The sequence below is a fragment of the Anguilla rostrata genome, chromosome 15, assembly GCF_018555375.3.
Source record: "Anguilla rostrata isolate EN2019 chromosome 15, ASM1855537v3, whole genome shotgun sequence".
NCBI classification, from domain to species: domain Eukaryota; kingdom Metazoa; phylum Chordata; class Actinopteri; order Anguilliformes; family Anguillidae; genus Anguilla; species Anguilla rostrata.
Genome location: NC_057947.1, coordinates 5890757 through 5912847, shown reverse-complemented (window position 1 = coordinate 5912847; position 22091 = coordinate 5890757). Strand labels below are relative to the sequence as shown.

At 49.0% G+C, this 22091-nt stretch overlaps 1 protein-coding gene across 2 annotated transcripts in view; it reads right to left on the bottom strand.

Annotated features, from left to right (window-relative positions):
* Positions 1–22091, bottom strand: part of LOC135240514 (neuropilin-2-like) — a 45006-nt gene that overhangs the window by 15885 nt on the left and 7030 nt on the right. Inside the window, exons 3-10 of one of the 2 annotated variants that reach the window (XM_064310062.1) lie at positions 13534–13721; positions 8782–9006; positions 7085–7240; positions 6806–6975; positions 4696–4851; positions 2816–2960; positions 944–1293; positions 368–512 (exon numbers count right to left, since the gene is read on the bottom strand). In XM_064310062.1, the coding sequence (XP_064166132.1) occupies positions 368–512; positions 944–1293; positions 2816–2960; positions 4696–4851; positions 6806–6975; positions 7085–7240; positions 8782–9006; positions 13534–13721 (1535 nt within the window). Of the gene's footprint in view, positions 1–367; positions 513–943; positions 1294–2815; positions 2961–4695; positions 4852–6805; positions 6976–7084; positions 7241–8781; positions 9013–13533; positions 13722–22091 lie in introns of both variants that reach the window. The other variant, XM_064310061.1, reaches the window with a different exon arrangement.

The following is a 22091-nucleotide window of genomic DNA, read 5'->3' as shown; positions in this document are numbered from 1 at the left end:
GTCAATCCCGAGCAGCTGAGTTCCTCCCTCAGTCTCCGTCACTCTCGCTCTCTCTCAATTTCTCGACCTTGTCCAGCAGAGTCTTGGAGCCTGCTGGGGACGACTCTTTTAATCCAGCCTCTCACCCGCCTTTCAGCCCGAACACTTCCTGTATATGGACAGGATCAGCCTGGGCGGGGCAGAAGGGTTCTGTAGAGACCAGGTGACTGGGGGAGTCACCTCCCACGCATAAGGTTGTTTTCTGTGTTAAGAGTAGCTTCGCTGGTGCGCCAAAGTGTTTGTGATTACGCGCAAGTTTCCGTGGTTACAGAAAAGCCCTCAAAAATTGAACTCACACCTGAACACCCCCGGCCAGCCGCAGTCTTACCTGGCAGGTCACAGCCCAACACCTCCAGCCTCATGCCGATGCCCGCTGGGGACCACCGCTCCGGGTAGATCCGGATGAACTGGGCCGGGGTCTCCTCGAACCGACGGATCTCCGGGGTGTCGAAGTGTGTGTTCCCCTCAAAAACCTGAGAAAAGACAAGCAGAGCATTGTTTTTCAACAACTTCTGAAAAGGGCTGCCACACTTACACACAGCACAGCGAGGTTCCACACTAGGAAACACACAACCCCGCAGACTGTGGTGGCACATCAGCCAGTGGCAGTCGCTTCTGTCAGTGCCTATGACAGCATCAGTGATGGAAATGAGCATCACAGACACTGACACACCACTGTTCTCGGCTTCTACAATAACCCTGCTTACAACAGAATCTCTCCTGCGCTCCTCATTCTTCGGTTAGTATGTTATTGTTTTTGTCTTTTTTACATCCCTTTGGATAAAAGTGCCTGCCAAATAAATGTAGAGTCATGTCGTGTAATGTAAAGTCAACCAGAAAAGGCTTCTTTGTACATGTGAGAGTAAATATTAGAAGTGTGCCTTAGGCAGATATAAGAAGTCACCTTGGGCAGGCTGGTCTTGCTGTCCATGAGGAAGTTCCAGTCCCTGCCGGTGGCGCTGTGGGCCAGGCGGTACTTCCTGACGAAGGCCCGGTTCTCCGCGCTGGTGCCGCCCTCCCCGCTGTGCGCCCCCTGGGTGATCACGCCCCGCACCGTTTTGAGGACCCCCAGGTCCACCTGGAGCCACTCCTCGCCGGCCACGGGCTGGGCGGGGGCGGGGAACCACCCCGACCTGCTGGCCACCAGCCGGGCCGCCCCGGGGGGCCAGTGCAGGTCCCGAACGGAGGAGGCCGAAATCTGGGAGTCGGGCAGCAGCCCCGAGAGCATCCCCTGCATCTCCGAGCACGGAGCGTCTGGGGGAGGGAGGGGGAGAGAGGGGGAGAGAGAGGGGGAGGATGAGTGCGAAGCAGATTGACATTTTAAGGCTACGGAGATCAATGTTTCATTGTGCTCAGTCACAGCACGCCGGCTCAATGCATAAATAATACACAAACAGCCTCAGCAAAGAATACACTCGGGTGTGCATCCGCGTGTGTGCGTATGTGTGTGAACCTGTGTGTGTGTGAGGGTGTCTGTGTATGTGTGTATGCACGAACCTGCGCGTGTGTGTGCGTGAACCTGTGTGTGTATACACGTCTGCTGATTTTCCAGAGGTGGGTGAGCTAGGAAATGTGTCCTTGAACCAGAGACATTCAAGGCCAGAGAACGGCACCGAACTTCAGCTGAGATAAACAAACAGAGAGAGACAGAGACAAGGAGAGACAAGGGACAGCCATGGAGTCAGAGAGAGAGGAGCATAAAACTTTGATGAAGCCAATTCTCTCAGAGCTGTGGAGTGGGTGAGATTTTATGAGCTGGGGGGTGTAAGAGTGGAGTTATAGAGCTCGCAGTGCAGCTGGCATTGACTCCAAACTACCACCATATATCCTCCCCCAAAAAAATACCAAAACTCCTCCCCTCCCCTCAATTTCACCAAAGCTACCATCTTGTATCCCCTGTCTCCATTCTGCTACAGTAGGGGGAAGTCGCTGCAGTAGTGTTGTATGATTTATGTCTCTTTTGTCTCTCAGGCGAGACTGCTGCTGTCGCTACGGTTGCTAAAAGCACGTTCATGTTTTTCAGAGCTGTAGACACGCAGACACAAGTACCTGCTTAATACAATCATGAATTAAACAAAATAAGAGGCACCAGCGCGTGCGGACGCATGTGCGCACGTGCGTGTGGGTGTGTGTGTGCGCACACGTATGAGCACGTGCCTGTGCATAACTGATGCAAGCGCCCCTGCAACACACACGCATGCATGCATGAACACAGGCACACACAACGTGCTGTTTATTTCCTCCTTCTGAGAGAAGCAATATCCCAATATACCCGACTAAGTAAACCTACAGTAATAACACCGTAATTATGCGGTTATAACAACTGTGATCGTGTTTGTTCATGCAGTGCTCTACCTGTCTGTCGCTGTTCTTGCTTGGTATGAGAGCTGACTGTAATGTAATGGTAAATGGTCTGCATGTATATAGCACATTGTCCAGCAACAATTGCACAATGTGCTTTGCAATGAATGCCTCTTGTTCACACTCACACACTCACACACACACACACACTCAAACACTCAAACACTCAAACACTCAAACACACACACACACACACACACACACACACACTCACACACACACACACACACACACCCATACACTCACACACCCACAGCGAGGCAGCCACGCAAGGCGCCAGCCAGCTCGTTGGGAGCAATTTGGGGGTTAGGTGTCTCGCTCAAGGACACTTCCACAGAGGAGAGCGGGGATCAATCCGCTCCCCTTCCTGAGCTAGAGTCACCCCACGGTGACGCGTTCAAACCCGCGCACGTACTGGTGATCTGACAGCCGTAGAGCTCGAAGCGCAGGGCGATCCCGTTCTTCCAGGTCTGCGGCCGGATCCGGACGAAGCGGGCCAGAACGGGCTGGGGGACGCGGTTCAGGACCACCTCGGAGGGGTCCGTGTTGGCGTGGAAAACCTGGGCCGGGAGACAGACGGAAAAGAGAGATGAGAAATGAATAATAAATATGCGGTCACTGCATGACAGGTGAGGTACGGATGGAAGTGCACCTCCTGTAAACTTCTAAAAACCAGAATGTTATTTTTGACAAAGTTTAAAAACTTAATACTCAGCATTCACAAGTAAACAAAGGAAGAGAATTTCAATTCTTTTAGGAGAGGCACACAGCACCTCTCATTGTTCAATATGTGATTGCATGGCATAGGCTGGGACAGTGAATAGCAGTTAAATATTGAATATTATTGTTATTATTATTATTATTATTACTGTTATTAATATGATTATTATTATTATCATTATTTACCTGTAGGTGTGTTTTGTTTTGACTATATGATGTTGATGCGTGGCCACTGCATACATATACAATAAAGCATACATTCATTTTTATTTGGGACACAGGAACAGAGTTCCACCGTGAATCACACCTTTTAAAGGACCAGAAAACAGGATTTCCCCCCCCCCACACCCCCTCCCCCGCCCCGCCCCTTCAGCGGTCAGGTTTGCTCATTACTGAACAAACACACACGCGGGCACGCACATGACACACGGCTTACAGCCTGTGGGGGGTGCAGTGTTTCGGGGGATTTCCAGGGTTGCAGTCCCAGGGTAGGAGCTCATTAGTGAGTCTGGCTCAGGGGTGATGGGCGGGGGGAGGACAACATCACGCATGTACCCTCACAGCTGAAGCCTGCGTTACTCTAACTCGCTCTCCGCTTCCACCTCTTCCCCTGAGTGTGCTTAATGCACACAAACCCCATACCTCCACTGAATCCACCTTATTGATGACCCTTCACCTGTACTAGAAACAGCATTCCGTGTAGTAAATTCCGGTCCGATCAGATACGGGAACAAGCATACATCTGAAATTCTAATCACAGGATGGAAAATCTATCCCATTTAATCACAGGATTCAGGTAAAAGGGCATTACAAATGTGACAGGAGGTTATTAAATGAATGCACGTTAAATACATTTTGCATAAATACTACTGGCTGCAGCAATAGCCTTAGGGGCTTTGCGCTCTAGCCACCCTGAGCTTGGGGACCCCGTACCTGGGACCAATAGGAAGCAGCTCAAACTCAGGGAACACAATATGGGAGGGGCCTGCATAAGCACCTTGTGGTTGAGCCTACACTGATTATGACTTCACTCAGATTAACTGGCAGCTGGACGTGGACAAATCCATCATCAAGACCAACCAGACCTCACAAACTAACCAGTTGTCTGGGGGTCTAAATTTCCAGTTGGTTTTTTTTTTCTTTTAATCCCCAGGTTTCTCCAGGATTTCCAAAATCACCTCCAAAGCAGTCGGCTCAGAACAGGATTGTATTTTGGTGATAATAAAAAAAATAATAATTAAATGGCTGTGGCACTGTCTACCTCCCGTGGAGTTCTGTCCCCATTACGGATTCTTTTCCACAAACTCGTTTCTCCTGCACCCCTTCCTTAATCCCATCATCCTCTGGAGAGCAGTGAGGAAAGGATGATTGTGAGAAAAAGAATTCTGTATGTCTGTTGTAGTTCTTTGTGTAACACCAAATGAAGTTATAGTGTAATTAATATAGTGTTACAATGTGCTGTACAGTACTGTAATGCACTGTACTACAATGCATTGCAATTTAACGTTATATGATGTTGCGTAATGTAATGCTGTATTCTGTAGTATGTAACAATGTAACATGATGTAATGGTACCTTGTGATTCTTTCCATGCCGGTAGACCATCCAGTCCTCCCCATTGGTGCTGACCTCCAGCTTGAAGGTGGTGACATAATAGGACTTCTGCGTCTCCTTGGAGACCGCGCCTTGGGTGGCGATGCCCGTCAGGACCCTGAGGAAGTGCAGGTCCACCTGAAAGAGGCGGGGTCAGACTTCAGCTGCTTTAATATTGGCCGCTGAAATATCGATCTTCCCGCTGTTAGATTGATAGCACCATCCCCCAGAGCTCAATCCAATTTCCCGTGCCACAATATTTACAGCACAAACTGCTTCCTGATTCATCTGCGCGTTTCAACGAGGACAACGCCCGATCTACTTTCCTCTGTGAGGGCTATGATCTCCCCCGTGGGACTGTGGGCAGGCTTCTACCAAACACCCCCGCCCCACCACCACCACCGCCCACACTTCCCGTCATGGTTGCCAGATGTGTCATATCCGTATGAAAGACAGTAAACCACAGCGCTTGCTGCCCTGTCAGGGAGAAAGAGTCAGCGTTCGCACCCCGTCTCCCCCCACCCCCCCCCCCCCCCTCAGCTGCTGAAACACACCTCGACAGGAAGATCAATAGAGACACCGCTAACTATTTATTTCCCGGAAAGGACCCTCATCAATCTGGAGGCAGTTCCCCCCTCCGAGCGGCTGCATTGCACCATAGGCGTGCTCCCGCAGCACAGAGCCAGCGAACGAGCTCCTCCGTCTGCGCGAGAATATAGAGCCTTCCTGAGCATCTCTCTCAGCCAGTAAGCGGGGATCAGATCAATGCAGCGAGACAGGAATACCACAGGCCCCAGCAAACAGCAAGACACAAACCCCACAGCCATAACACACACACACACATACATGCATACATACATACACATGCACACACACACACACACACACACACACACACACATACACAAACACACACACATTAAGCATTAACGACTTCACACACACACATACATTTTCATTCACATACACACACATCTACTCACTCACAGGCGAACAAACAAACAAACACACACACACAGCTATGTTTAGAGGGGAGGTATACTGGAGCATATGCTAGGGAGGCATGCTGGCATTTACAGCAGCTGTCAGTGAATGAAGCCGGCCCTGACTGTCCTAGCCGCGGCGGGGGTGGGGGGGGGGTGGGGGGACGCGGGCGAGGGGGGGCCCCTTTCAGAGGTGTTAACACAGGCCAACAGCTGAGCCCCCAGGAGGCCCGCTGGCATTTCAGCGGGACGGCTGCGCGGCGGCTAACGTCTTTGTTGCGGCCGCTGGCGGGCGGGGACCGCGCGGAAAGGCACTTCCTGTCCGACCCAAGCCCTTGGCAGCGCTCTCTGGAGCGCGCGGCTCTAATGAGATCCTCGCACGGTCCTGTGGAGAGTCACGCCCGAGCGGCTACAGATGGGGAGCAACGGGCGACCCGCTGCAGGAGATGCTCACCTGTCAAGTCTGCCCTGAGCCAGGGAGTTAAGATTCAGGACCCGCAGTCTGCTCCCTCCCCCTCATGCAGCATATCATTACTGACTGACAGCTGGGGGACGGGGCGGAGCGCGAGCATTGATTAGTGAATGCGAGTACTCTGTGTGAATACTGAGTACTGCACTGAGCACTTTAAATCGTGTGAGTACTAAGCGCTGAGAGTTTGGAGTTCTGAGTGTGAATGCTGAGGACTGAATTGAGCACTGAGGACTGAATTGAGCCCTGAGGACTGAATTGAGCACTGAGGACAGAATTGAGCACTGAGGACTGAATTGAGCACTGAGGACTGAATTGAGCACTGAGGACTGAATTGAGCCCTGAGGACTGAATTGAGCCCTGAGGACTGAATTGAGCCCTGAGGACTGAATTGAGCACTGAGGACTGAATTGAGCCCTGAGGACTGAATTGAGCACTGAGGACAGAATTGAGCACTGAGGACTGTGTGTGAATGCTGACTGTGAGTACTGAGTACGAAAGGGAGAGTACTGAGTAGTGAGGATGGGTATTGAGTGTGAACCCCATTGAGTGTGGAGACCCTTCTGGCTGCACTGCTTGCGGGTGTGTATAGGGGTGCATCGGGGGAGGCTGGTGGTCGGAAACAGGGGGCACCCCGCACCTGGATGTGCTCCTTGGTGCTGTCCTCACGAGGAGTCCACCCGTTGTCATGGTTATTGAGCCGTGCCTGGCGAGGAGACCAGCGGCCATCTTCGAAGGAAGAGGACGCCGTGATCTGGTCGTCAGAGATCTTTCCGGACTCCATCCCAAAGGGACTGCTGCAGTGAAACGCTGGGAGAGAGGGAGAGGGGCGGGGTCAGCATCACCATGGAGATAGACGTGGGCAGAGCCAGCGGCGGGCGGGAGAGGGGGTGGGGGGGGGGAAACGGCTGGCACTCACTGTCACTGACTTCCTTTAGGGTCATGTTGTAGCGGGCGGAGAAGCCATCTTTAGCTACAGCCGTGTCCGTGTGGAAGGAGAGAGAGAGCAGGCCGGTGGAGGACTGGATCTCAGGAGGAACCTTAGTGCCACAGAAACGTCCAATCAGGGGTCCCACTGCCAAAACACACACACACACACACACACACCGTAAGAACCCATACTTTACAAATCAGATCATGGCAAAAAAATGTCACATATTACAAACATATGCTCCAATTCACAGAGTGACTCTTCCAGCATGCTGTGTGTGTGTCTGTGCATGCGTATGCGTGCGTACGTGCGTGCGTGTACATGCGTGTATGTGCGTGTACGTGCGTGTACGTGCGTGTATGTGCGTGTACGTGCGTGTATGTGCGTGTATGTGCGTGTACGTGCGTGTATGTGCGTGTACATGCGTGTACGTGTGTGTATGTGCGTGTATGTGCGTGTACGTGCGTGTATGTGCGTGTACATGCGTGTACGTGCGTGTATGTGCGTGTACGTGCGTGTATGTGCGTGTACATGCGTGTATGCGCACGCCTGTCTACACGTGTCTCTGTGTGCATTAGCATTAGCGGCAGGGTGCAGCTGAGATGTGAGACTTCACTGAAGATATGGGTCTGTGGTGGATGGCCTGTTTCTCTCTAACCGCACATGAGTTTGGGTGCCGTGTTTCTGTCCAACCTCACATGATTCGGTTTTTAATGAAAGCCTGTGTGTTTCCCCATTCAGAACAATCCAGTTCCCTGATTCATGCAGCAATGAAATGAAATGCCTTTGATACTGTAGCCTTTTTGTTATTTATGACAGGACAGACAGGGCTTGTTTGTGCACAGAACTCCACGCCTCTTTCCCTAGAAGGGGGCCGATGGCAGGGGAGGAACAGCTCAGCTCAGAGGTTGTCATCTGTGAGAGAGAGGCTCTGGATTTAGAGGAGTACAGATGGGTACTGGAGCTCTGGATTTAGAGGGGTACAGGGGGTACTGGGGCTCTGGGTTTAGAGGGGTACAGGGGGGTACTGGGGCTCTGGGTTTAGAGGGGTACAGGGGGGTACTGGAGCTCTGGGTTTAGAGGGATATAGGTGCTGTGGGTTCAGAGGGATACAGGGGGTACTGGGGCTCTGGGTTTAGAGGGGTACAGGGGGTACTGGGGCTCTGGGTTTAGAGGGGTACAGGGGGTACTGGGGCTCTGGGTTTAGAGGGGTACAGGGGGGTACTGGGGCTCTGGGTTCAGAGGGGTACAGGGGGTACTGGAGCTCTGGCTACTGACACAGAGAAGCTGTCTCGCATGGGGAAAGGGGAGGATGGCACGCTCAATGCTGGAGTGTCATTGAGCCTCTTTTCCCTGATTAAATCCCTTTTTGGTATTATTCATGCCCTTGTTGCTCACCCGTGATAAAGGTTAATGCTGCCCCCCCCCATCCCCCCTCCTCCAGGCTCCTCACAGGAATGACACATTGCCTGGCTGCTGATAAGGGGCAGCCCCCCCGGGAGGGAGGGGGGCTGAATGGGGATTAATTTCCCCGTATTGGGTGGGGGGGGGGGGTGTTGTTGGTGGCAAACACGTTAATACCCCTTGATCCCCAGCACAGAGACTAACCCCCCTCCTGTGTGTAGCATCTAGGAAATGCAGGTTATTCCGTCAGACATCCTGGGGGGGGGGGGGGGGGGACTCACCCTGCGGCAGACCGTCCCACACCTCCAGCCAGTCGTACTTGCAGTCCCCCTCCCCCACCTGCAGGGGGTCGTTCTCCAGGTCGAAGGTCAGGAAGGTGAGGGTGACGTCCATGCGCGGCTGCACAACGATGATGAACGTGCACTCCAGGTTGTGGGGGTACTTGTCAGGGAACCCCGGGGACTCGATCACGCCCGACCGGCTGGTGAAGTTCCGGGAGCAGAAGTCTGAACCTGTAATAAGCAGAAGCACACATGTAATAAACACATAGCAGGAAGTGAGGGCGTAATAAATCTGTAATAAACACATAGCAGGAAGTGAGGGTGTAATAAATATGTAATAAACACATGAAGAAGTGAGAAGGGTTTAATAAACGTGTAATAAAGCCATAACTCCAATGGCTCCGCAGTGCTAAAACCCCACTGTGCTGCTATTACACAAAGCGAAGCCCCTGCACCTATGAAAAACTCAGAGTTCGAATAACACTATATCGTGTGTACAAACTGTGACCAGTTTGGCGTGAGAGACTGTGACCTCGTTCTGTGGAGTTAACCAGAGGCATGCTGCAGGTGAAGGAAGCGGAGGAGAGGTTTAACTTGAGGCATCACCAGTCTCCTGCACACAAAATCCCAAACAATACCCCCCCCTCCTCCCCCAACCCCTGCCTGGTTCTCACAGCAAGACAGGCCCCTGCTGTACCTTCCACCCCAATGACAGCTCACATCTTCATTACAGAGCTGTAATGTGTGTGTGTGTGCAGACCTCCCTCACATACATGCACACACACACACACACACTGACCCTGACTGCTGCTTTCAGCATGCTGTTCCTTCACATTACTTCATGGCTATGAACATACCAAAAACAGCTGCCCCTCCCCCCACAGCGCAGACAGACAAGCTGCCCAACAGTCACATGCCTGCCGCATATCTCACCGAAGGCCACAGTGCGACCAGCTAATGTCTGGGTGCGAGGGACATTACATTACATTACATTACATTACATTACATTACATTACAGGCATTTGGCAGACGCTCTTATCCAGAGCGACGTACAACAAAGTGTATAACCATAACCAGGAACAAGTATGACAAAACCCCTAGAGAGAAGTACCGGTCCAAGTGCAGGGAACAACCGCATAGTTCTACTTGGACCCTGAAGGTTAAACTGGTTAACACTAACACAACGAGAACGGCAACAACGCAGTCTATGTACAAGCAGTAGTTAAGACAGTTAATGCACCTAAGTCACCTACAAAACAGCTGCCTAGTTACAACCCTAAGCTTACAGTCATTTACAGGGGGGTAGGGAGGGATGAGGAGAGGTGCAGCCTGAAGAGGTGAGTCTTCAGTCGACCCGAGCAGTCGAGCGTTTGGCTGGAGGGGGTTTGTGTGCGGTTTGCTATGCTCTCTCTCTCTCTCTCTCTCTCAATCTGCACCTTGCCTCCACACTTCAGTACCGAAGGGCCTCACAATTCAAGAATTCAGATTTCAGGCAGAACGGGGGGGGACGCTCTGCTCTCCCGGAGGGAATCAGACACACCACACACAGAGAGGGGGTCCTTCCCAATGGGACATCCTGCTGTCCACTCAAGAGTCCTGCATCAGGGGCAGTTTGGGGAGAACCTGTGTCTGCCTGAGGTAGTAATGGGAGAGCCGGGGCAGTAGCAGCACCAGCGGCGGCGGTGGGGGCAGTTAGGAAGCAAGATCATGATTGGCTCTTGGCACCCGCCACTCTGAGATGGGAGTAGAGCGCCAGGGTACTGAGAAGGGATGGGACTGTCCTCCTGCAGTCACCATAGCAACAGAATCACATGATTGCAGCAGACTGTGGCTGGGTGGGGCTAAAGTTTTGTTTACATGCAGGTGGGACAACGACGGGAAAGGGTGTCAGCGGGTGGAGTCGTCATTCGCTCTCCTGCTGAGGGCAGGGCACGGGGAGGTGATCTGGCAGGGAGGGGGAAGGGGGATTGTCCAAAGGGAAAACTTCTTCATGCTTTTAATTGTCATATTTCCAGCTCTATAGAAAGAGGGAGAGGGAGACAAAGAGAGAGACCATAGTCCGAACCCAATAATAAAACACTCAATTTAATAAAGGTGGCCAATAAAAAGGCATATTATTCCTTTTCACTCAGACCAGAGTGGTGGTCGGGGTATTGTATATGACAAGAATATGGTTATAATATTTACCTACTAAAAAATGCTGAATGAATGCTAGAAATTACAGAGCTGTCTTCTTCATAGAGCAGTGGTATTTGTACCTTGAGTACAACATAGTTTTATATACACAATGCATGAATCAACAGCTAATAAGGTTCGAGAAAAATGGTTTGACGTTATTGAATACATGCACAAATATTTGCAGGTGAGGCAGCCTAGTGTCTGGCACACAGCTGAGACAAAAGCAGAACCCAGACAGCTTTTACAGCAGTGCTGTCAGAAACGGGCTCCGTCAGTCAGTCTAGACGAGAGCAGAATTACGACGGTCAAGAGGAATCCGAGGCTTTACCACAGACAAAACGGTACACTGCATTGCACCAACTTCAGCCCGCTCTGGGCCGGAAACAAGTGCTTCAGGGGGCTTCAGACTGTCTATCAATACTCTTAAACAGATGCAGAGGCCGTCTACGCCACAGAAAAACCAATTCAGCAAAAAACCAAAGGCCCAATAAAAAAAAAAAATCTACCTATGGTTTATTTCCAACCCTGAACTATAGAAGTGAAATATGGGCCCGCTAACACACCCTGAATTACAAAACTGGGACAAAAGCCCAAAAGAAAATGAATTGAACTCTGTTAAAAAAAAAAAAAAAACATTCTGCAGGTTCATAAAAATGCCCGCAGCAGCGCCTGCAGACTGAGCCCGCCTTCTGGAGCATTCCGTCAGAAAACAGCGTCTCCGGGTCCGCGGGCACCGGGTGACCAGGAGCTGCTCCCGCTGCAGGGGCCCTCCGTTATGAGCCAGATCTCCCCTGACACAGACCCCCCCCCCCGGGGCCACCGGACTCTGCGGCTGACAGATTCACTGACACCATACTGACACTGACAAAACAATTCTGAAACCAATTATTAACACGTCTTGACTGAGTCAGAGAGCTGAAATGGAAGGAAACACGGGAGACAATAAATATTTGTAAAAAAATAAAAATAAATAAATAAATAAATAATGATAATAATAGCATCACAATGTTCTCCCAAACTGGAATAAATACGCCATCCTTCAGGAGGGGGAACAGAATCCTCTCGCTGAGAGGTAATTTCACTCCGCAATGTTGCCAGTCCTCAGAAAATGAAAGGTTGCTCACAGCCAAATATGGTAAATTATAAAATGCTGCGCTACGGCCAAGTAGCAATAAAAAAAATCATTTCAAAGACATTCGGTGGTGCAGCAGCGTTGGGGGGAAAAAACTGATTTTGTTTTCCTACCAAGAGAGGAGAGGATGGAGGAGATGCAGTCTTTCATCCAGAGATGGGAGAGCCGTGCGTCTATCCAAGAGTCTAGAGAGAGGCCTTCGCAACAGCATAAATACACAGCCTCTCACCGGAGGTGCTCTCCGCACACCCCTAGCTCACTCCTCTTTCCTAACCTCCTAAACATCGGCCCTTAGAGATATCTGGCAAGAGCCTAACTTGTTAAAAGAATTATAGGAGACTATAACTCTTTGAAGCGGTAAGATTCTCTATCCCACAGACACTGACAAAGAGGAAATCAAATTTCCAAAATGACACTCTCCCACAAGCATACACACAAACGCACTCAACACACACACACACACCACACGCAGTTTTATTTCTTATACTGAAGCACAACCAGATTGAGTTTGTTCCATTGAAATGACAGCCAAGGCCCTGCCAGGTTCATCATTATTACTAGTTTAAGAATTACATTTAGATGCTGCAATAATGTAGTTGTCAAATTGATCTCAGAATAAGATGTTTTCACGCATAAAAACACATATAACCTAACCCCTCCCCTCTTCCCCTGCTCATTCATGCCCCAACACTCTCATGAAAACCCCCCCACCCCACCCCCCACCCCCCTCCCCCCCCCAACCCCAGGGAAGTGAGATCAGAACCCAATTAAACAGACATTCCAGGAATGCTTCCCTGGGCTGAAAACAGATTTTTTTTCCCCCCCTAGAAAGCCGTTTATTTTCTTGGCTGGGTCCCTTGATGTTAATGATTTTAGGGCAGTTTGAAGTGGCCCCATGGAGGGAAGACAGATCCTGGGGCACCCTGAACCAGCAGGCCAGGGCCACGGGAGGGGGGATCATGTGGGGTCACACGTTTGCAACATCACACAACACCACTCAAACAACTGGGCAAAGGCAGCGTCACAGACACTGGGTTCACTGGCAACCAATGAGATGGGACTCCCCACTTTCAACAGCCAATCACCACATTTCCAGGAAGGTTTTTTTGCACAAACACACAGTTAGTAAGAGACAAATAAGAGTAATATGAGGAAGTGCATGCTGCCCCCTCCCCTGTCAGGCTGCTGTGCAGAAGAGGAAGCTCCTCCCCTACAAATCCGCCAACGCTCTCCTAAAGACACACCCACTTCACCAAATCACTCACTGTCAAAATGTGATGATGTTGCAGCTGAAGTCCAGAAGACGTGCACTAGAGCAGAACCTGACTGACACCTCGGTGTGTCTGAGCCACTGTTGGTTTTGGAAAACAAAGATCTGCTGACTGTAGATCAGGAGACTACATTTCCCACAGTTCAGAACCCCAAAGATTCTGCAGAGAGACACTTGCCCGTCTTGAAGATCTCGTAGCGCAGAGAGAACCCGGCCCCCTGATGGGCGTAGTCTGAGGCAAACTTGATGAAGAGGGCGGGGCCCGAGGAAATGATGGCAGGCGGGGCAATGTTGCTGCAGTGCTTCCCCAAAAGATCGGCGACGCCAGAGTTCCCATCCCGGATTTCAATGAAGTCGTACCTGCCCCAGAGAGACACAGAGGGTGGGAGAGAGAAGGGGGAGGGATAGATCACAGAATGTTACAAGTGAATTTAAACACCATACAGAGGACAAAGATTTAACTTAAAAACATTCTAACAGCATTGAACCAGTTACAGTTTTCAGGTATGTATTGGACAATGTCTGCTCCACGCACATCTTTTCCATGAACGATTAAGCCTGGTAACTTCACCATGAAAAACAAGCAAATTTTATACACAAAGGAACGCAAGGTACAGTACCAGGCCTTCCACTGGGGGGCAGCAGCTAAAACGTGTCAATTGTGTCAATTCAATTCTCGAAAAAACAGTAAAACTAGCACTAACAATGCAGAACTAATTACAGCTGTTACAAGTGGAGGACTCAGACAGATCTGCCCTGTATTCATGGGATTAGGCCTGCATGGTTGTGAAAATCCCTTTGGCTGTTAGGAGCTCGCAGTACCTCCTGTGAACTAGGAACCCTTGCTTCATACCGTACACTTGGAAAACACTGCAGCAATAAGCTCTCTATCCTCTTGCTCTCACGTGGACCACAGACGTCACCAACGCCAAGAGTGAAACGAACGCAAGTAATAAACATCTAACAGTTTGTGCCAGAGTGTAACGGAGGGGGGGCTGCCTGGATGAATTAAAACAAAGGAGCACTCTGTACAGTGATGATAAGGACCGTTAAGCCCAGTGTCTCTGTTCACAGAGTAGAGCCAATGACAGTCCATTGTGGTTTCCCCCTCCCCCTTCGAAAGACAAAAATGAAAGCACTAGTCAAAGCACGTGGCCAAAAGCACAAATGGTGAAAGTCTATTGGACCAAATAAAACAGACAATTGAACGCACGGTAGCATCGTTCTCGCTCCCCTGTCATGCTAATGAGGCAGATTTCAATGAAGCCAGCCTGAATGAAGCCTGTCCTTTCTCTCCTGCAGTAAACCAACCCCAGTACAGTGGGCCAAACCACAACGCTCCTGTAAAAATTCATTTACAATGACTAACGACCGCACTATGGCCACGATTAATGTAGCATCTCAACGCCACGATCGCGTAGCACAGGGCTTTCAAAACTACAGCCCCGGAGGGCCGCAGATTTTGGCTTACACGCTTCACGCAAGTAATTCGTTGGCTGAAAAATCCGCGCACCTCGCTTCCAAGGCCCACTGGCTTGCTATGGTAACTGGCACAGCTGATTCCATTAGTGGGCAGGCCCCTAATACCATGTTCATTAGCGTTCCTCAACTTTTGGAACTGGACAAAACTGGTTTTTTTTTATCAGCGGCGCCGAAACCGCGTTAATGCATGAACAAGTTAGCGAAACAAAAAGCAGCAACGAGCTTCGTACCGTGCTCCACGGCGAGTGTGCGATCTCACTCTAAATCCCCCAGCATGCCTCAATGTGGTCACATGGTCACCACATCGCACGCTTCTGGCCTGAGACAGCAACGTCTCTCAGAACCTTGCAGGCTAATATCAGACCCTGCTAGCCCCCGTGTGACTCTGCCACGGACGGAGGACAGCGCTCGTGTCCTCTTGTTTTACGTCCAGGAGAGCAGCAGGGAACTTTGGGCCGGATAAAAAAAAAAATCACCCACAGGCCTTAGATTCATCCCCGCTCGCCCCAGTTAGTTTGGATATCGCCACGGCGATAGTCCTCCATGGACCTGGAGACCAGCTTCAGGAGGAACCGTCTGCATGGCCACGGCTGCTTCCCACACACGCTAAGGAAACGCAGAGCATGCACCAAACTGCACTGATATGCAATCAACACTGTTTTTTTTTTCTCTTTACTTTTTTATTGTGGTTCATGGTGGTGGATTAGCTGTAAAATGAGCCCCTGTAGCTGTTCTCCGTGGTATCCACATTAAACCTGCTCTCATCTACTTCCTTCTGGACAGTGGTGCTGATCACAAAGCTGGCACTGTTTGGGTTCAATTATGTGCTTAACCAGCTGGCCATGGATGGCTGCAGTTATTTAAGGTGCTTTGTGTGCATGTGTGCATCACATTCACCGTCCTTCTATTTTTAAAAAGACCATAATTAATTGAACCTTGGGTTGTCGGTATTTTTCTGTCCTCTAGAATTTTGGGTTTATCATGGGTATTTTGATAACAATTAAACTATTCTGAACATATACAGATTGCAGTCTTTCAGAGCTCACCAGCACCAATTATGGGATTTGTGTACATGCTGGACATTTCAAAATCCACACACACACTAAGAATTTATTAAATAACTCTTATCAGCTTAGTCAGTTGCGCAAATATGTTTTTGCTTTACTTTGCTCGGACACTTATCAGCAATCTCATAATCGGTGCCGTTGAGCTCTGTGTACACGCGACTCTTTTATCCCTGTTTTATGAAAGCCAAGTGTTTACCTCCCTTTTTCCTGCTTTTTTTTGGGCTCAGCTCTTGCCATTTTTGGGCCCCTGTGTTTCAGTTTTCTCTCAAATTCAAAAATGTTTTTTTGGCTTGAGCACATACAGATATAGTATTGACAAAGCATTTATGTAAAACATAAATCGACAATAACAGAGACATCAAATACATCAGGGATGCTCATACTTATTTTAATGAACCTTTATGCAATGAGTATTTCATTAAAAAACTCAACCACAAAAAGAAAAGATAATTGTTGTTATTAGTTTGTGTAATGAAATAATCATTGCTTAAAGGCTTCCTCCTCTCTCTTCCTCTCCCTCTCTCACTGTCTATACCTCTGTAAACAGGAGGCAGTGATTCTCCAGGTGTGTGTGAGAGAATGCTCTCTAAGGGCCATGTCTGTCATGGCCAGGGCAGTGTGTCTGTGTGTGCACTCCCACACCCTGCCTGTTAATTGCCTTTCACACCCTGTGTTTTTTTCACACCTGCACCAGGCCGCTCGTGCCCCAGCTTCTCTGGTCCAATCGGCACAGAGCACGTCGGAGTCCCAGTACTCTGGTGAAACCAACACGGCAGCATCACACCAAACCCCAGTCCACCCAGTGAAACAGGCCCGTACTGGTGGAGTAGCGTATAGCGCAAAGCAAGCACTGATGTTATAGCCTTACACATAAAAGCAGCAGGTCTCTTTCATAGGGAAAACCCAGAGGAGTTTAAATATGACAGGTTATTTCCCTCTGTTCTGTGCAGACACAGGCCTATTTTACAGGTATTTAGCAGGTGCTCTGACTCAGAGCAACTTACAATGCAAAAAATTACAGTGCAAAAATCAGGGTTCAAAGTGCAGTACGCCCCGAAGAGGGTGAAAGGAGAGGTCTGACTGGTGTGGATAGTCTGACAAACTTCTGGCAGGCTAGCGCCAAGGTATTAAATCTGACGTGACCGCAGTACAGTTGCCCTTACACTTTTAACACTGACCACCGCACTCTGAGGACACCTTCAATCTGTCACACACACGTTCTCCGATCAGCTGGGATCAGGGTGTGAAGTCTGCACACACATTCTCTCACCAGCCTAGATCAGGGTGTGAATGAACTCTGTAAAGGGTGTAAACTCTGGACACTTTCTCTTTGTGTGAACCAGTGAGTCTAAACCTCAAACAAGATTAGTGCTTAAATAAAAGCTTTCACATTCAGCATGATTTCTGGCTATATTTGAATGTTATCTTTATAATGCCAGTGTAAAGAAGCTGGTCTCTGGTCAAAATGAGTATAATTATTGTCATTTCCTTCCAATGTGCACCAAAACTGAAACCGTACCACACAGCTTAGATGACTGCAGCAATTGTATCCCAGCAAATTCTGCTTATCACATGTGGATCTTGCATATACAATGCTATGGGAGGGCAGCCATTGGCATTTGAACAAGATGGTGACACCGCAAGCAATCAGCTTTGCAGAAACCGCATTTTACACGGGTCAAATGTGCCTCCTCCTGTTGGCTCGGGGACACGCTAACTCCTAAACCGCTCCCTTTCACAGTGTGAGAAATGCATGCATGCACCACACGAGTCGTGTCTGCACCTTACGGTCCTCGTCCTGGACACAGGGGTCCAGCCAGACCACTGCAGAAATGCAGCACAGCGCGCTATTCTCACTGGTTTCCATCTCTACTCCCAAATATTAATAATGAGAGGGGGGAAAAAAAGAGCCACACTCATTATAGAACAATAATAAAGGCCTGACTCACAGACGAGCAGCTTCCTTCACTATGTCTACGGGCGACAGGGAGGATATTACACTAACTCTGCGGGCTTATTAAAACTGCGCGGATAAAATACTCAGACAGGATTAATCTTTCTGAAAAGAGAAGAGGATAAAACCTTACACATATTTCCATAAGGAGAGAGCTGGGGGAAGGGAAGAGAGAGAGATAGGGAGAGAGAGAGAGAGAGATAGGGAGAGATAAACCAAGACCGAAAACTGAACTGAAGCAAGATAGGAGCAAGTTCATATTCATGCCCTTTACAGAGCAAGGGAGTGCAGATTGCATTTCAGATACATAAACATATATAATTTATTTTCAGTGTATGTGACAACATGGCTTGGAGGCACAACCCTTTGAGGGGTAGAAACCTGCACTTACATGACATCATCTACAGGCACACAGGGCTGGACCAATCAACAGGCAGGGGGAAGGAGCTGAGAAACAGGGACAAGGTTCTCTGCCCCACGATCTCTATGTATCCTTGAAGTTCTGCCCCCACACAGGCTCCGCCCTCATTTATTCCCAGTCCAGGCTCCGCCCTCATTTCCATCAGTCCGCCTATTCATGCCAGTCCAGGCTCCGCCCTCATTCACGCTCAGTCCAGGCTCCGCCCTCATTTATGCCCAGTGCAAGCTCCGCCCTTATTCATGCCCAGTCCAGGCTCCGCCCTTATTCAGAATACTGATATCTGCAATACTGATACTGTGAAGCCACTGTGAAATTACAGACAGACTGCTTAACAACATTCTACAAAGTGTGGAAAGCAATTGCAACCATGCGACTAAATGGCACCGCATACAGACGCTGGTCTGTAGCCTGGGGCTTCTCTAAATACCCCACCCTGTAACCTCACCCTGCTGTCCATCTATGGGCCGAGACTCTCAGTCACGCTCACAGAATCTCCCAGCCCAACAAAGACACCCCTGTGAAGGATTAAGAGTTGGGCGGCATTTTCACCCTTTAGACACACTTTGTTACCATTAGGACAACAAGCAACCACTTTGCCATATCTGCGAGCCCAAGATTTGAACACAACGGCCAACTCTGTCACCATTCATGGCACGAGCCAGCGGTCGTCAACGTAATTATCCACAGGCATTAACTCTAAGCTTGAAAGTGGTAGCACAATGATGCATTGCTGGCTGAGAGGGGAAACCCAGACATATTTACACAGCTATGCATAAACGACCATTCACCCCAATTCCCCACAGCACAATGCTTAGATGTTACATTTTTTAAATAAAACAAAGATAGAGAAGTACGCCAGATTGACAATAGGTATATGCATGGATGTATGGCCACCTACACCTAGATATCCTCAGTCACCTATAACCTGATATCCTCTCAGCTCCTTACGCCCACACATCCTCAGTCACCTACATCTAGATATCAAGGTTTTTCCTGCATAGAGAAATCTTCGCTGTGCGCAAAAGTAAAAATGTGCAAGCACCAAAGCAGAAAAAGTGTGAACAAATGATTAAACTACAGTTCAAATTTTATTTACGTGGTGCCAAAATGCAGCTCTCTGATAATCAGAGAAAAGCAGAGAGTGAGTGAGAGAGAAAGAGAGAGAGAAAAAGAGAAACACGTCAGCAAGCCAGCGTGCTCGTGGGCTCTGTGGGTGGGACTATCACGTGCTGGGACGCTAGGCTTGTTGGTGTTGCCACCAACTAATCAGAGCAGTGAAGGAATGTGCCAGGAGAAGGCAAAGACAGACAAAATACTGCCGTGTTCTTCAAGCAGTGATGCCAATGTTTATGATATTTCAGCCTTATCATTAGGAAATGTGTTGTATCATTTTGTGACGGCAAGTGCTTGTTTGTACAGAAATGTCATTTTTGTCAAATCAGACATAGACAAATGAACTATGGAGGCTTTTCTCCAATAAACACAGATTGATGAGAGTCATGATTTAAATGAGCATATCACCCTGAACATTTGGAATAGAACATATTATTACTATGACAAGAAAGCTAACGTTCTCCTCTCCACAGCCATAGGCTACACAAAACCCAAAATGAGTTTCTAGGTCAAAGTGACTCAAAATTATGGAGCAGGTCACGTATTTGTCCAAGATGTCAGCTGGACCGAGGGTGGGGGGTGGGTCCGAAATGAATCATGGCCTAATGATGGGAATCGCAGTTAGATATCCTTAGTCACCTAAACCCTGATATCCTGTTTCCTACATCCTGATATCCTCGCAGCCATCTACAACCACACATTCTCAAAGTCACCTACACCCAGATACACTTCACACCTCGCAATCATTTACAATCACACATTCTCCATGTCACCAACACCCAGTCAGGCAGCTCTGACATTCCTTCCCCAGCCCGTGCCTCTGGACCAGCGGAGGTCCCTAAAACATCAACCCTCAGATACAACCATACTTATCTGATCATCACCCCCCTGACACCCACATTCTCCTCCCCACTGAGAGCTACTCTTCCCGGGGCAGTTCCAGGGTCGTCTGGAGCCAGAGTTCAGAGAGAGGTATGTAGGGTCTGAAGGAAGGTCAGCCGCTCAGTTTACACTGATCTGCAGCGGACACATGGCTGCAGCCACCCACAGTCACACAGCCCCGTTTCAGACCAGTTTCCAGAGAGGACCTCTCTACAGTCCTCACCACTGCCTGTCTCTGAGAGGACATATCCGCTATTGTTACCTTCTGCTATAGAATACCAAACCCCAGTGTTACTTTCTGCTACAGAATATCAAACCCCAGTGTTAGCTTCTGCTACAGAATATCAAACACCAGTGTTACCTTCTGCTGCAGAATATCAAACCCTGTTGTTAGCTTCTGCTACAGAATATCAAACCCTGTTGTTACCTTCTGCTACAGAATATCAAACCCCAGGGTTACCTTCATCTACAGAATATCAAACCCCGTTGTTACCTTCTGCTACAGAATATCAAACCCCGTTGTTACCTTCTGCTACAGAATTTCAAACCCCGTTGTTACCTTCTGCTACAGAATATCAAACCCCGGTGTTACTTTCCACTACAAAATATCAAACATCAGTGTTACCTTCTGCTACAACACATCAAACACCAGTGTTACCTTCTGCTACAACACATCAAACACCAGAGTTAACCTGTCAAATGAAATCAAATGCCAATGTTACCTTTAGTTACAGGGTAACAAACACCAGTGTTACCCTCTGTTACAGGATATCCATATCAAGTCTGCCATCTATCACAGGCCATCGAACGGCCGCGTTACTCTCTTCTGCCATGGCAGAGCTACCACAGACAGTTGCGCTGAACAGCAGACGCAAAACAAAATGATACAACCCAGCTTCTTTTCCCAATTATTCTCCAGGACCTCAAAACATGGCCACAAGCCAGTCTGGGAAAGCACAAAACAATGCGTCTCACGCAATAAATAAATGAGTATGTTTGCGTTCGTGTTCAGCGTGAATTTCTGTTTACTAATGGAGCTGTAGAACAGGTTTGTTTCTCTTGGGAGGGTTGTTTTTGGAGGACGCAAGATTGTCTCCATCAGCAATCATGCCTCACAGCGGGTAGAGTGGCAGAGCAGGCCCAGTAGAACACACAGCCGGTTGCCAATCACACTTTCACAGACTTCCCTGTTCAAACTTTTCCTTTTGTCCAAAATCCCATAGGAGAGCCATTTCAACGACAACGAAAACTTTCAGAATTTATATTCCCACTTCAACAAAGGTATATTAAAAGACTAAGTTACCAAAACATTTTCAGCTATGGACCCCCTGTTGCTTCATGTCAGTCACATAATGTGCAAACAAATGATAAAACTGAAAGGTCAACAAAACCCCTCAGAAAATGGAGCAAAGGCGGACGTCTAAGTAGAGCCTATTTCTGGACCGTGGACCAACCCACCCAACAAATAAATACATTTGCCCACCAGCTGTCCACCATGAGCACAGCTTTAGGACAGCCAGCATTTCGAAAATCTGCACTGCAAGTGCTTCGATAGATCACAACTGAGGCAAGGCAGTTGAGATAGGCATCAGCCATTTAAAAATGCTAACTGGCAAATGGCCCGGCCACTGGAAGGCCATTTTGTGCCAACCTGTAAAACGCTGGAACCAAGGCCGCTCAATTAGGTGCTTGCTCGTGGCACAGCTGGGGAGACCAGGTTAAAAATTCCAGCCACCGTATTTTTATTCGCATCATGAGACACAAAATAAGTGCAATGGTTAGTGGGTATTATAGCCTCCCCTGATCACTTG